Genomic DNA, 13,727 nt, shown 5'->3' on the forward strand with positions numbered 1-13,727 from the left:
TGCAGGGATTTGGTTAGTCTCTCTTATCATGCAGGGATAGTTACAATATGAAATCCTTTTTTGGATATTGTGTGGACAGTCTCATCTCTGAGCTGATGTCTATGGCTCTTACTGCAGGAACCTGAAGAAATAAATCCAGATGAGGAGCTGGAGGATATCGGTGATGATAAAGAAGATAACGTAGGAGCAGTGGAGGAACAGCGCAGTGTTATCTTGCATCTCTTGTCTCAGCTGAAACTTGGCATGGACTTAACAAGGGTAAGTAACTCAACTGTGAAGACATCTCTTTGAATGCAACTGATTTAAGTGGACTGTTGGATCTCTTGGTTGAGACGCCCTGTCTTGCTCATTGCAACAGAGTAAATTACATGAGGTTAGTTGACACTATGGGGAAGGAAAAGACTGATACAGCCTCTTTATTTAGAATATCTTCATGGCCCAGCAAAAGATACCACTTTTTTTTGTAGCGGTGGATAAATATGAGAAAGTTTATAAGACCTTCTGCTCGAAAGTAAAGGATTAATTTAAAGTTAACTTCTGATTGATGGTTGTCTTATTTTCTGTGGTAAGAGAATCTGCAGGCTGTCAAGCATAGCTTGCATGCTTTTCTCTCCATTAGACAAAACCTTTCCTAACCTCTATTCTGAACCTTCCTTGCTTGTTTTCTCCTCTGCAGACATGTGGAACACGCTATCCCTTTCTTTGCAGTTGATTTATTTATTTATTTTAAAGGGATGCTCAGTCCCTTTCAAACACTTCTGTCCTAATTGTATCTGTTATGTTCTTTTTTCCTTGTAAATTAATTTTGAGACCTCAGATCAACTCCATTTCCCTCATACCTTTGAAGAGGGACAGTAAGGTTCAGTCAGAAAATGCAGTGTTCAAAGCAAGATAGAATCCTCCACCTGAAATCTTCCCTTATAAAAATGCCAACCTCTTCATTTCACTTACGAGGTGTTCTGGGGTTTTGTTTTATTTCAGGTGGTTCTTCCTACTTTTATTTTAGAGAAGCGATCGTTGTTGGAGATGTATGCGGACTTCATGTCCCACCCGGATCTCTTCATTGCAATCACAAATGGCAGCACCCCCGAGGAGAGGATGATCCGCTTTGTTGAGTATTATCTCACTTCGTTTCACGAAGGTCGCAAAGGAGCTATCGCAAAGAAACCGTACAATCCAATCATCGGGGAAACGTTCCACTGCTCTTGGAGGATGCCGAAGAGCGAAGTAGCTGCTGATGCTGGCAGCAACTTACCTGCTCACTCCCCCTCAGAGCAAGTAACTCTGTCTAAAGATCTGGAAGGCCAAACAGAGTCGGACTACTATACAGTAAAATTTGTGGCTGAGCAAGTGTCCCACCATCCTCCCGTCTCAGGGTTTTATGCTGAGTGTGTGGAGAGGAAGATGTGTGTCAATGCTCATGTCTGGACAAAAAGTAAATTCTTAGGAATGTCAATAGGAGTGACAATGGTTGGTGAGGGTAAGTGTAACGTTTCTCCTTTTCTCTTTAGAATACTATTAAAAATACTAATTTGAGACAAAAACTTGATGTTGTATGCCTCTGGCAAAAGTACAAGTGAATGCTGCTTGTTAGTTTTGTTTCAAAGACTTTTCAGAAAAACCTGTTTGTGCTGGTGTCAGTTGCTCTTGTGGGTTTTCATTTTTTTCTTCTGCTTTTCCTTTAATCTCAGATCTGAGAGCCTTAATGTACAGTCGTTTGGTGACTTAGTACTTTACAAAGCACAGAAGATACCACAAGCTCTCATTATAAACACTTGGGGGAGGATGACACTACATAAGTTTACCCTTTGCCAAAAATCAGGATTGTATTTGGAAATAAAATTCTGAATTTCGAACCAAAGGGCAGTTACTGCAAATCAGTGTTTGTGAATGTTCCCAAGCATTGGACGAATTAACTTCCATCCTTCCATCAGATATTTATTAAACAGAAGTCTTACTCATTTGCATGTATTGCTCTTATGTATCTTACTATTTAAGTTTTGATTTTCTTCTGCCACAGAAATTGGATCTGTTAGGGACAGAGGAGGGCAACTGCCCTTGAGCTGTAACTTCCATTTAGTGCTAGTAATTCCTGCAAGAGATGAGACCGCATTGCCCACTCTGTGCTCCTTGTGTATATTGCCCAGCCACCGGGGAGTGAGGGGGCAGGTACTTAATTGCAAACTGCATACCTGACAAGAGAGTGAGCACAGCAGGAGATGTGGAAGGCTCATCTCGATGTTTTGCTTGTAGCAGGTAACTTCAGAAGCTCATGTCTCCTCTAGGGTATTTCTCGAATCATGTCACGAGTCTGAAAAACAAGAGAAACTCTGGTAATGTCAGAGGTGCACAGTGCTGGCATGCTGCGGAGGCACGGGTCGATGCAGAAAGCAGTCAGTTGTCACACTATGATTTTGTAATGCTGAGAGGAACATTTTGTGTGGTGTGACTTTTTTTTTAGTAGGACTCAAACAAAAGCATGTATCTTGAAACCCAAAGAAAAATTCTAGTTTTTATGAGACTCTTGATGTTTATTGCAAAAGCTACTGTCAGGAAAGAGTTGAGTTTATCTTGGCAGGTAAGTGCAGTAGGGAAGATTCTCTGCTACCTGCCTTCAGATAGGATAGGATCTATTAAATGGAGGGGAAATGGAACAGGAATGTTACCCTCCCTCAAGAACTGCAGTTCAGGGTACTCACTCACTTCCTTTTGGCAGCATGAATCTTGTGTTGTTGTGTTCTGGAAGTGTTCTTAAGACAGTGACATCCCTTCTACATATGACTAAGAAGTATGTTGCGCAGCACAATATTGTACTTTATAGATGAATATTGTTAGGATAAATGCATTTTTCTTCTCTGAGATGATGTGGTACTCAGGTTAGTACTTTCTAGATAGAAACATTTTCCTGAATTGGTAATAAATGTCATTTCTGTGAGGGGTCTATGAGGAAATGTAGTCAGATATGGTGTTGGATATATTTCAATAACTAAGTTGATCATTTCTAAAATGGTACTAATTTAAGGTGTCCTAAATTCCTTCACACAGGTCTCTTAAGTCTCTTGGAACATGAGGAGGAATATACTTTCTCTCTGCCCTGTGCATACGCTCGATCAATTTTAACTGTTCCCTGGGTAGAACTGGGAGGAAAAGTCAACATTAACTGTGTGAAGACTGGCTATTCTGCAAGTATTAATTTCCACACCAAGCCCTTGTATGGTGGCAAATTGCATCGGTGAGGACACTTTTTTTTTTTCCTATTTTTCCACATGGTTTTGTGCTCTAGAACGTCAGTAGCTGTGTGACTGCCCTGTTCTGGGTGCTGAGTAACAGTGTTTTGATAGTCTGAGAGCTAGCTGGTTTTGCTGCTCATGAATACTTGAGGTATCATTGTGCTCTTCCTTGTGATCCTCAAGGAAAAGTTAGATTGTATGTAGAGGCAGTAAGGGAACTCCATGTTTGTCTGTCTCTTGGTTCAAACCTCTGGGAAAACAGGGCTCCTGGCTTTTCTTCCTGCCTGCCGCAGATTGCTTAATACTGATGAGTATTAAGAAGTAAGTTGCTTAGTATTTCTTGCTTTTCCATTTGCATGTTGTTTGAAATGAGGCTGATCCTACTGCCACAGAGGGTTACGTGTTTGTAACGTGCTTTGTAGTTGTATTGCCTTGCATTTCCTCACTGAATATTGTATTACTTGTCATATGGAAGGAGTCCCCAGCTGGCATTCAATGAAAAGGTAAAAACACCACAGAGAATGTTAGTAAATATTCTTCTGTTAGTTAGTGGTCTTCCTCTTACACTTCTTATACAGAAATCCTATCAAATTTAAGCAACTTCAGTTGCTTAAGGAGAACTTCTAGGTAGAAATACCTGTTTGTTTGTTTGTTTTTTTTTCTTTTCAAAGACAAGAATGTTAGCTCTTGTAACAGGAATTCTTCATTCTTCATGTATGCCCATGTTTAAAGACTAACTGGTGAAAGAAAGAAGTCCCAGTGAAAGCTTGCTTGGTGTTACTTCCAGCAAATTCCAGGAAACATCTGCATGCTTGGTACAATGTCTTGAAACTCATTAACAGTTATCTTTTCAGAGATTTTTATAGTAAGACTGAATGCTGCGGATTAGCCTTGTGCTAATACAGTAACAACAAATTAAGTAAGGAGAAAATGAAGTAGTAGTCACACAGAATATCTGATTCCAGAGCAGTTTGCTCTCAGCCACTTGCTGCACTTGTTTAAACCTTTCCTTAAAGTAAATGTCTGAGGTAACAATGAAGTATGTAACTGCCATCAGGATGTCTTAAACGTTGGTTGCTTTAACAGATTGCAAAAAAAAAATCACCAGTCTTCTATAAACTGCTTTTTCTGAAACATGAGGGTAAAGCTCCATTTAGTGTTAAAACCAACCAAAAGACACTTAAGCCTGGGTCCTGAAGTGCTTTGTATTTAGCTTGCAGCCATAGCCCCCATCCTAGTGGCATCTGGAGAGCTGAAGCTTGTGTGATGAAAAAACATCATGATTGAAACAGAGCAAAAATACATCATTTGGAATCCTTATTTCCATTGTTTAGACTATTCCTTCCACCTTTTGATAGCTCCTGTTATGCCATAAAAATAAGCCATAAATCTTAATCATTTGGTTTCAGAAAGTGTTCTGTTCTTTGTGTCTATGAAATTACTCATGGATATGGAGGCTTTCTTGGCCAGATCTGTTCAAGGTGCTGTAACTACTGGAAATGTGACATGGCTATGATTGGACATTTCCAAAAGGAACCTCTTGATGGGGAAGCAGCAGTGTTGTCATGGTTATGCAGAATGTGAGTGAGTTGCCATGGCAACGTTCCAGATCTTTGTAGTGACCCTTGTTAGACCTCAGCTAGGTATGGGCTCCTTGGTCCTGCACCCCTTGAGCTTGCTGAAACTGAGGATCTAGTTAGAACTAGGCATATAGCAATGATGCCAAGTTAGCAATAAATGCTACCAGTTATTTAATCACTGTTAGTTCAGGCAGGTAATCATAATCTTCAATGCTGGGAATGGTTTTATGCCGTAGAGTAATGCAACAGGAGGAAATAGAGGTCACAGTAAGAGTTTCATTTAGGTGCTCAGTGCTACACGAGTGATAAAAACCTTATTTGCTTCAAGCTAGGTAGAGACGACAATTTTATGATTGATATTAAAGTACTGGGTTGTCAGTGTCACCACAGAGCGCTTGGAAAGATGAAGAGCTTAACCTTGGAGATGTAAGTGCAAAGCCTGGACATGCAGGTCTCTGCTGTTCTGTGGATGCAGCCTATTTGCAGATCTGCAGGAAGGAGGACAGGGGCTTCAGCGAGGGGTGAGAGACACAGGGTGAGAAAGCAGCATAAAATTAAGGCTGCTTATTGTGGCCTGCTCTTTTGTTTTTTTTCCAGTTTTTTTTTTTTTTCGGAAACTGTTACCGTTTGTTAACTTCAGGATAAAACGGCTGAATGTAAATGTGCTCTTATTGCCCACGTTACACTAACTCCTGAGTACGAGGGGACGGGTAGATACAGGTGGAAGTGACCAGTGCATATGAAAGAGGGAACGTGGCACAGCCGCGTGCTGCTCTCCTCCTTCCACAGAGCTTCTGGTGCTTTTGTGTGGGCAAGGTGGGAGCACAGGGGAGCTGCTTTCCACTCCACTGTGTGTGGCTGCTCAGAGTAAATGAGAGCAGACCAGCGGTGTGGAGTTGGATATATTATAGAAGCTGTGCAAAGGTAATCGGAGTTCAACTGAAGCTGGAGATAGCGTCCTTTGAAACTTGCACCTGACAAGTGAGGGCATGTCTAAGCATTGTTTGCACAGTTTGCAAACACTGTAGTTTGCTCTTTCTGGGAGGAAGAATCACAACTTCTGCTTGAAGGTGGCAATTTGCAGTATGCTCGGTAAGTTTCTGCTCTTGAGCTCATGCTGAAATGGGTGTCAGGTGGCCTTTGGACAGGTCCTGATCTTGAAAAGAAAAACGTGTGTGTGTGATTATGGCAATGCTTGAACATCTGAGCGAGACTGGATGAAATGTTGGATATTAGAAAGACACTTCTAATACCTTCTTATCCTGGTTCATCTAGTAGTGTGGAATGTCCTACCTTGCCTTCTGCTTGTGTGTGTGTGATGCTTACGGGAGCAACACAGAAATGAGACCACTTACGTATGGAGAGCAGTGACATAAGTGCCAGCAGGTAGTGAGATAGTCCCCGCAGAAAGCTTCGTTTTTATTTGTATTTTTAAAATTTGAACTACACACCTGATGTGATACTTCAAGTGGAAATGATCGACTGCTTGTTACGTTAGTTCCTTTTTCACTTCAAATCCCGTTAAAAGGTTTGAGACAAGCTTAAGCTGAAGCCAAAAACTGAGTTTCCTGAGTAACATGAAGAGAACCGGAGCAATGAGCGAAAGTCACTTTGTTCTTTGAGCTTCTGCATGCAAATGCAATTCAAGTAACTGACATTTGTAAAGACAGGGTGACAAGTGTACAAACTCATTCAGAATGGAGTTGTGATTAATGCAATGAATAGTCTTAAGGTGGCTTTGGCCATGGCTTTTTAAGAATAAAAACTAATGCTTCCTAGAGTCACGGGTGAAGTGAAGCAGAACGCGACAAACACAGTGGTGTGCAGAGTGCAAGGAGAGTGGAACAGCATGCTCGAATTCACCTACAGCAACGGGGAGACAAAACACGTGGACTTGACAAAGCTGCTGGTGACAAGAAAACGAGTCCGGCCCATTGAGAAACAAGGACCATTTGAATCTAGGTAAAATACCTACTTAGTACCTTTTTGTCCTGAGCAGTCTGGTGAATACCTTGGGAAGACCTGCAAATGGAGATATTATTTATGAATAATGCTTAGCAGCAGTGATCTTTATTTACTTCTAAAAAATGAAAAAACAATGAAACCCCCCAAATTAAGTGCATAATCGTGATGAGAAATCAGTACGCACAGGCGTGTGGTTGTTTACCTTGTCCCTTTTGTTCATGGACAGAGTATTATGAGTTGGTGAAGAGCTGCTAGAGCAAAGCCTCATTATTTGCTTTGTTTTTAACCATCAGCTATGCAGCTGGGCAGTTCCTGCCAAGGGAGGTCCTCCCAAGAAACTGCCTGTTGAATTCCACTTCCATAGCAACCTCTACAGGGTGTGCAGACATTAGACTGGCACAGCCAAAGCCTCGGAGCCATTCTTATCTGCTCCTTACTGCTGCTGTAGATGTAAGACTTGGCCACGAGCCCTTCAACCTGCGCTGCACCATTACAGTTTGTCCTGTGTTAGTTTGTCCTGTGTACGTGGAGGGGAGTGCACAATGAGTGCACACTGCTCTGCAGTGTGAGGCTGCAGACTGAGAAAACTTTTGAAAACTAAAGTTACAAACTTGGTTTGTAGGAGACTGTGGCAACACGTAACAGAGTCTCTGCGGGATGGAGACATCGATAAGGCTACAGAGCACAAGCGAGCCCTTGAAGAACGACAGAGGAATGAAGAGAGGCTTCGTGCTGAAACAGAAACACCTTGGTGTACTAAATACTTCCTCAAAGAAGTAAGTCCCCAGTAGATAGCTGTCGATGAAGGCAAAGGGAGAGCTACAGTCAAAGCAGGTGCACGTGTGGGTATGTGTCCTGTCAGAACAGAGTATTTGGCCTTGGGTCTTACAGATAGCTCCGTGGGATCCAGGGGAGTGAGGTGGCATACCAGCACCAAGTGTGACTTTACCTTTCATTTCCCAAATGCTCTTGTTTTGTAATGCTGTACAATGAGATATTTGCCTGTTCTGTGATTCCCCCTTTTACTGAGCTCTTCCCCATGGCGCGTGGAAAATGGCTTTACATCTATGTGCTGTATAAGCAGACTGCCACAGTGAATACCTCAGGAAAAGAATCAGCCATACTAATTGTGCTTATGTTGTGTCCATGTAAACACAAAATATTATTGTTAGGAAGGAAGAGGAATTTATTCTGTATTTTGAACTTTCTGTTCTTGCACATTATGTTTTGGATGGAGCGTATTTGTTCAGTGGCTTATCCCACGTTGCGGTAATGGTAGTAATAATTATACAGTAAGACTTAACGAGTTGAACTGTAGGCTGCCCAGGAAGAGAAGAGACTGCTGATGTGGTAACTTTAAAGTAGGCTTTCCTTGTGATCCAGGTGATAATGGAACTGCATAGAGATCTTTGAGCCCCATGCAAGAGATTAGGACTCAGCTAAAACCTAACTGTGAAACTTTTACCTACTAAATTGCAGTAATGTTACCCCCCTGCCTTTCTCTACAAGTGTGGTCTAGCAAGTTTTTAAAGCACAGGTTAAACAGCTGGTGCGTGTGTTTTTGTTTTTTTTTAGGACCATTTGCTCCAATAAACTTTTTTGTTCCATAAAGCTATGTTAGCGTGATCAGCTCAGATTTAAACATTTATGTAGTTAGTATCTAGATTTAGATGAGGTCAACTTCCGTCACTAATACGAGACAGATCTACCCAGAAAATTTTAAATGTAGTCCAGAGGTACTTATTTCCAAGCAAACAGTTGGGCCGTGTTAGAACTAATAATCACTGGATAGCTGCCCCTCTGCTGGGGCAAAAAAAAAAAAAAAAGATACAAAATAAGATACAAAATAAGTGCCTTATTTTGTCTTTTTAAAGAAATCTGGATCATGGAGTTGAGAAGAATGGCTTTCTCTCTGGGTGAATTGCAAGTGCAGCCAGTTCCCAGAGTGCACTGTAGCTCAGCGGGAGTCGTGCATGTTCTGAAGCAGTCTCAGAAGCCTGCAGAGTTGATCTCTCTTAGTCTGTGGGAGTTAAAGTTATAAGCTATGTCCCTCTGGTTTTCACAGCTATCGGTCTGCTAGTTGTGTGAAGAGACTTCTCCGAGGCAGTGTTTGTATTATAACTGTGTTTTCTCTTTAAATTGCAGGGAGACGGCTGGGTTTATCATAAACCCCTTTGGAAAGCAGTCTCTGCTGTGCAAGCTCAGCAAACGGACACTAACTAGAAAAGCTGCTTACAGATGAGTTTCCTTTTTCTGATATTCTCTCTTTCCCTGTCCCTCGAAACACAGTAATCACACTGAGTGTCCCCTTTTTATGTATTAGTGAAAGCTTAAATGAGCATAAAGAAATAAACAAACTAGGGCACTTTAAAGCTATTCAAAACGAGGTGGTAGAGACAAACTTGCCAGATACATTCAACCAACTTGTTTTTTTGTATGATCCAGAAGATTTTATCTGACTTCTATAAGATTCTTCTAAGTAGGTGTGATTGCAAAAGCTGCCTAAGAGAAGGAACTGTTTGGTTTTTGGAGTGACGTGGGAACTTTTTTCTACATCAAGCTCTAATAACTGAAACGTGCTCAGTACCCGTGTAGACAACAGCAACAACCAATTGCTGCTTTTATGCCCGGCATTAAACCTTTTTTGGCAAAAACTGGAGAGGTGTTTGGAAGATGTGCCTGAAATCAGTGTTAAGAAACAACTGGATTGTGACAACTTTTTTCTTCAGAGAGAATGCATGCATGCATCGGAGGAATATGGAATATATGTAGAGACTACCTTTCTTTTTTATGGATTTATAAATGCAATTAGAATTGTAACCATGGAGAAATTTTTCCTCTGAAACATTTTAATATACTTGAAATAATTGACTTGAATTGGAAAAGTAATTTGAACTTTTCAACTCCTAATTTTATTAAATCTTTGAGTGACTTTGATTTTTTTTCTCATGTTGTGATGTACTGAGGTTTGGCCTTTTCTCCTCCACCTTCTAAAGACTAAGGCTTTCAAACAGAACAGAAACTACACTATTTTGTATTTGAACTTCTCTACCCATCAAATCATCGCAAAGGTGAAGTATCAGTGTTACAGACTATCCTTTGGATTGTTTTGGTTTTCCTCCTGTGGTGTTATTCGGAACAAAGCAGTGAAATGTGACCTGTGAATACATGGACTGTAGGCTTTGGTTTTTCATCTTACCATAAAAAAAAAGCAAAAAGTTGATTATGCTGAAGACTGGGTATTGATTTGAAACACAATCAGATATCAGGAAACTGTATTCAGGTACAAACATCCTTTGTTTTTTATAACTATTTTATTGAAGTCTAAGAATTGCTGGCAATTAAGAATAGTACCTATTATGGCTTTCGTTATTGTTGTAACTACAAGCTACCTTAATTTTTCCAACAGTGGTGCCTTACTCTGTTTTTTCTTCTGATGTAGTCTTCCAGTCAGTGTATATAACATTATCTGCCACTTCCCAGCCATGGCAATGGCTGCACCTGATCCATCCTCATGAGAACTCACATCTTTGTGATCTGGTAAGATGTGTTCTGCGGAGAAGATACAAGTGTAAGAATGCATCAGAAGGTTTAAATAACCATGTTAACTTTCAACACAAACTGTAAATTGTGCAAAAGAAAAAGTTGGATTTATGCACAACTATTTTGATTTTTCTTTTTTTGCTGTGAAATGCACTGAGATCTCCATGCAAGTCATAGTCCCTTTGTGAGAGGTGGGGGTGGGAGTAATAAAACTACAAAATAAAAAATTTGTTCTGTTTGCTTTCCTAGAGATCAGGTGGCCAGGAAGAATTTATTGTTGTCTTCTATGCTGGAGATCTGTCTGTTGGGGCTTTTGCTGGCCCTTAAAGTGGGATTATTTTGGCACTGTGCACTTCAGTAGTAACTCTTTGCTCCAGCAGAAGAATGTGTTTTAGACCCTGCTGTCCTGTTTGTGATATTCTATACAACTACCCTGTCTTCTTAGTTTTGGTTATCAATTGGGCATTTTCATGTTCAACCAGGAATAAAAATAAAAATTGAAACAGTGGGATTAGTTCCTCCTTGTTTCTGGTTCTGCAGCACGTTTGGGACGTGCTTCTCAGGCAATTCAAGGATTTGGGGTAGGAATCATGGTGGCAGCTTCCTCTGTCTAGGAGTTCTTTGGTACCTGCACCAAACTGGGGGTGGGCAGAGGGGAAGAACATCGATTGACAATGCTTTGTATGTTTCCTAGTTTTATCTTTGTCACACGTGGATGACCTTTAAATAAACAGCAAGGGCTCTGGTGCAAGGTCCAAACCTATTCCCCTGGCGTATGCTGAGCTGATAACCTTGTGCTTGTTAAAATATAGATCCATGACTCAGTTGCTGAGCTCTGGTTGAAACTTTGATTTGTGAGTGCGTCAAGGTGATGGCTGTAAAGCAGACTGAAAAGCTCACGTATTGACCCTAAAACCCATTTGCATTCCTTATATAATATAAGGCAAGTCACTTCTCTTCCACCCTTGTCTGGAATGCTTATGGTTTCACATTGAGAAAGCTGTTACTAATTTTGTTCTGTAAAAAAAAATAGACCAATGCTGGAATAGTAGTCTTAAAACACGAGATGAATCCTTTTAACATGTGGGTGCTGCTAGGGAAAAAAAGTAAAATCTTCCTTTGCTCAGATGATCACAAGAACTGGAATGGCTGCATTGTGTAAGTTTAGTGCAAATTTCTTGTTTCTGGAAAGAGAGGATGTAGCTGAAAACTGTTTTTAAAAAAATCTAGCCACCTAATATCCAACATAAATTGTGACATTTGATTCTTCTAAGAGTTGCAAGTACTCAGCAGACTGCCATGTGTTTTTCACACTGACCAGATTTGATTCTCTTGCATCACTGCTGTTGTTCCCATCTCGTGATTTCTGGAGTGAAGGGAAGGGATCGCTGCTGCTTCCTGTATAGGTATTGTGTAGAACCACAGCGTGTTAAATGGCGATTTAGGCTTGTTCCTCTTTTTTTTTTTTTCCTTGATTGGGTTCTACTGAATTTAAGAGCAAAATTCTTACTGATCTCTGTGGTTTTGGGCTCCTGGAGAGGTAAGTAGATCTTGGAGCTTAACTGTCCCTCTTCAGAGGTGCTGGGTATCCTGCTGCTCAAGGAGAGCTGAGCGTGGCGTGTCACTAATTAATGTGGGAATGCAAGCGTATGATCCTGAAAGCTTGGTTATTGGCTTGTTTTTCACGGGGGGGTGGGGGGAATGAATATGTAAATGAGTTTGTTTTCAGGCATGGGGAGAGGAACAGATTAGGAGGCATTTCTTAAAATACTCTTTTGAGTGGAGTATCTCCAGTGTGAACTATCAAGCCTAGAGCAAAGTCTGTCTCCCTAGGAGAATTTCCAGCCTTCAGAATTGGAGCTGCAGCCTTCAGCATTCAATTCACGCAGGCTGATCGCCTCTGGGTCCTGGTCGTCTCTGGAAGAAGACCAGGTCAGAGTGCATTTTAAAGCCTCTTGAACTGAACTTTGAAGAAAAAGTGAATGTATTTACCAGTGCTATATCCAAACAGCTTGATGAAAAAATCAGTGGGGAAACTTTGCACTGAATATTGCAGGAAGGAAGGATTTGACGGTGTAGAGGGAGCTTGGTGTGTTCTCAGTTTCTCTCTCTATTAGAAAAGCTGCATCATGCCCTCCGTTCCTCCTGGGCATACAGACAGAGCAGTGATTAATGCATTAAATAAATAAGACTGAAGTTGGGTGGGTGGAAAGGGTGCTGTTTTTGGTGAACCAGAGAAGATGTGCTTCAAGAGAAAGGATTAACTTGGTAAGATGACAGAGGTAGCAACCAGGTGGGTGACTGCTGAGAATGACAGGTAGGTAACAGTTGCGGGTGGAAACTTGTACATCACAGCTGATGCAGCTTTCTGTTATTTAGACCTAATTCATTCCCCTTCTGAGGGAATTAGAGACGTTTTTGTGCTACCTTTAATTTAGGGGCTGTGCAAATGTTCCCAAAAGGTGGAAACAACAGTGGGACGAGAAGAGCTTTTTGTTTGGGCTGGCGCTGTCATAGCCGTGCGTTTTGAGAAACCAAAGCAGCCCTGCAGATCTGCTTTGCTGCTCCACGTCGGGGAGCCTCGGCTGCAGGCTGCTCGTGGCCTTCACGTGCTTTACTCCCTTCCCGTGCGTCCGGAGGTTGATCCAGGCCGTGCTGCCAAGCAAACTGCTCCTCTTTCCTGCTCCCCTGGGAGAACCTCTGTGTAGGTGCTTGTCATGTATGGGCTTGCAGGCCTTCTTGGTAGCAGCTAAGGTTTTTATTGCCTGTTTCTTGCAAGGATTAAGATTTGCAGTGCCAGGGTTCGGTGAGGTGTGACTTACCTTTCGCGTTGGGTTAATTGCCGTTCCACTGCGGAGGCCATCTGGCTTGGTCTGGTGGTTACAGGAAGGTCCCAGCTCTGCCTGATCATGTTTCTTCAGGTTGAGTAACGCAGTGGGGCGTGTGTGAAAGAGCTGCAAGAAGAATTGGCCAACGTGCCCGTGTTGACAGGATTACTGTGGTACGGACCTGCTGGTTGGAGGTGGCTGGAAACCGGGCTGGGTACCAGGGGGGTGGGACGGGTGGTGGTGGTGGAAAGAACTGTCCAGACATCCTGAACGGAGACTTGTGAGGCTGGAACATGCACATTGTTCTTCTATTGGAGAAATTTCACGTGGCCACCTGAATCATTAAGGACCCCCAGGAATTCCCTATTTGGAAAGAAGAAAAAGGTGTGTGGGAGTTGCAGCAAATCAGGCTTTGATAAACTGGATTATTGGGCATCTTCACAGCGTATTAAGGACTGCGTGATCAACTGAATAACTTCTTGGGTGCTGGCTTTTGTTCCACTGAGAATCATTTCAAGTCACTACCTCATCCTTTTTCTGCTGCTACAACAGATTTTTTTTTGGGGGGGGGGAGGGGGTGT

The 13,727-nt window shown here is 41.8% G+C and overlaps 1 protein-coding gene across 2 annotated transcripts in view; it reads left to right on the forward strand.

Moving 5' to 3' along the window:
• Nucleotides 1-10,827, forward strand: part of OSBPL11 (oxysterol binding protein like 11) — a 36,244-nt gene extending 25,417 nt beyond the window's left edge. For both annotated transcript variants that reach the window (XM_035331191.1, XM_035331192.1), the window contains exons 8-13: nucleotides 118-258; nucleotides 982-1,480; nucleotides 3,046-3,232; nucleotides 6,590-6,772; nucleotides 7,398-7,551; nucleotides 8,921-10,827. In XM_035331191.1, the coding sequence (XP_035187082.1) occupies nucleotides 118-258; nucleotides 982-1,480; nucleotides 3,046-3,232; nucleotides 6,590-6,772; nucleotides 7,398-7,551; nucleotides 8,921-8,998 (1,242 nt within the window). In that variant the 3' untranslated portion in view covers nucleotides 8,999-10,827. The remainder of the gene's footprint in view (nucleotides 1-117; nucleotides 259-981; nucleotides 1,481-3,045; nucleotides 3,233-6,589; nucleotides 6,773-7,397; nucleotides 7,552-8,920) is intronic.
• Nucleotides 10,828-13,727: the final 2,900 nt, after the last annotated feature.

This window comes from Oxyura jamaicensis, chromosome 7, assembly GCF_011077185.1.
Source record: "Oxyura jamaicensis isolate SHBP4307 breed ruddy duck chromosome 7, BPBGC_Ojam_1.0, whole genome shotgun sequence".
Classification (NCBI taxonomy): Eukaryota; Metazoa; Chordata; class Aves; order Anseriformes; family Anatidae; genus Oxyura; species Oxyura jamaicensis.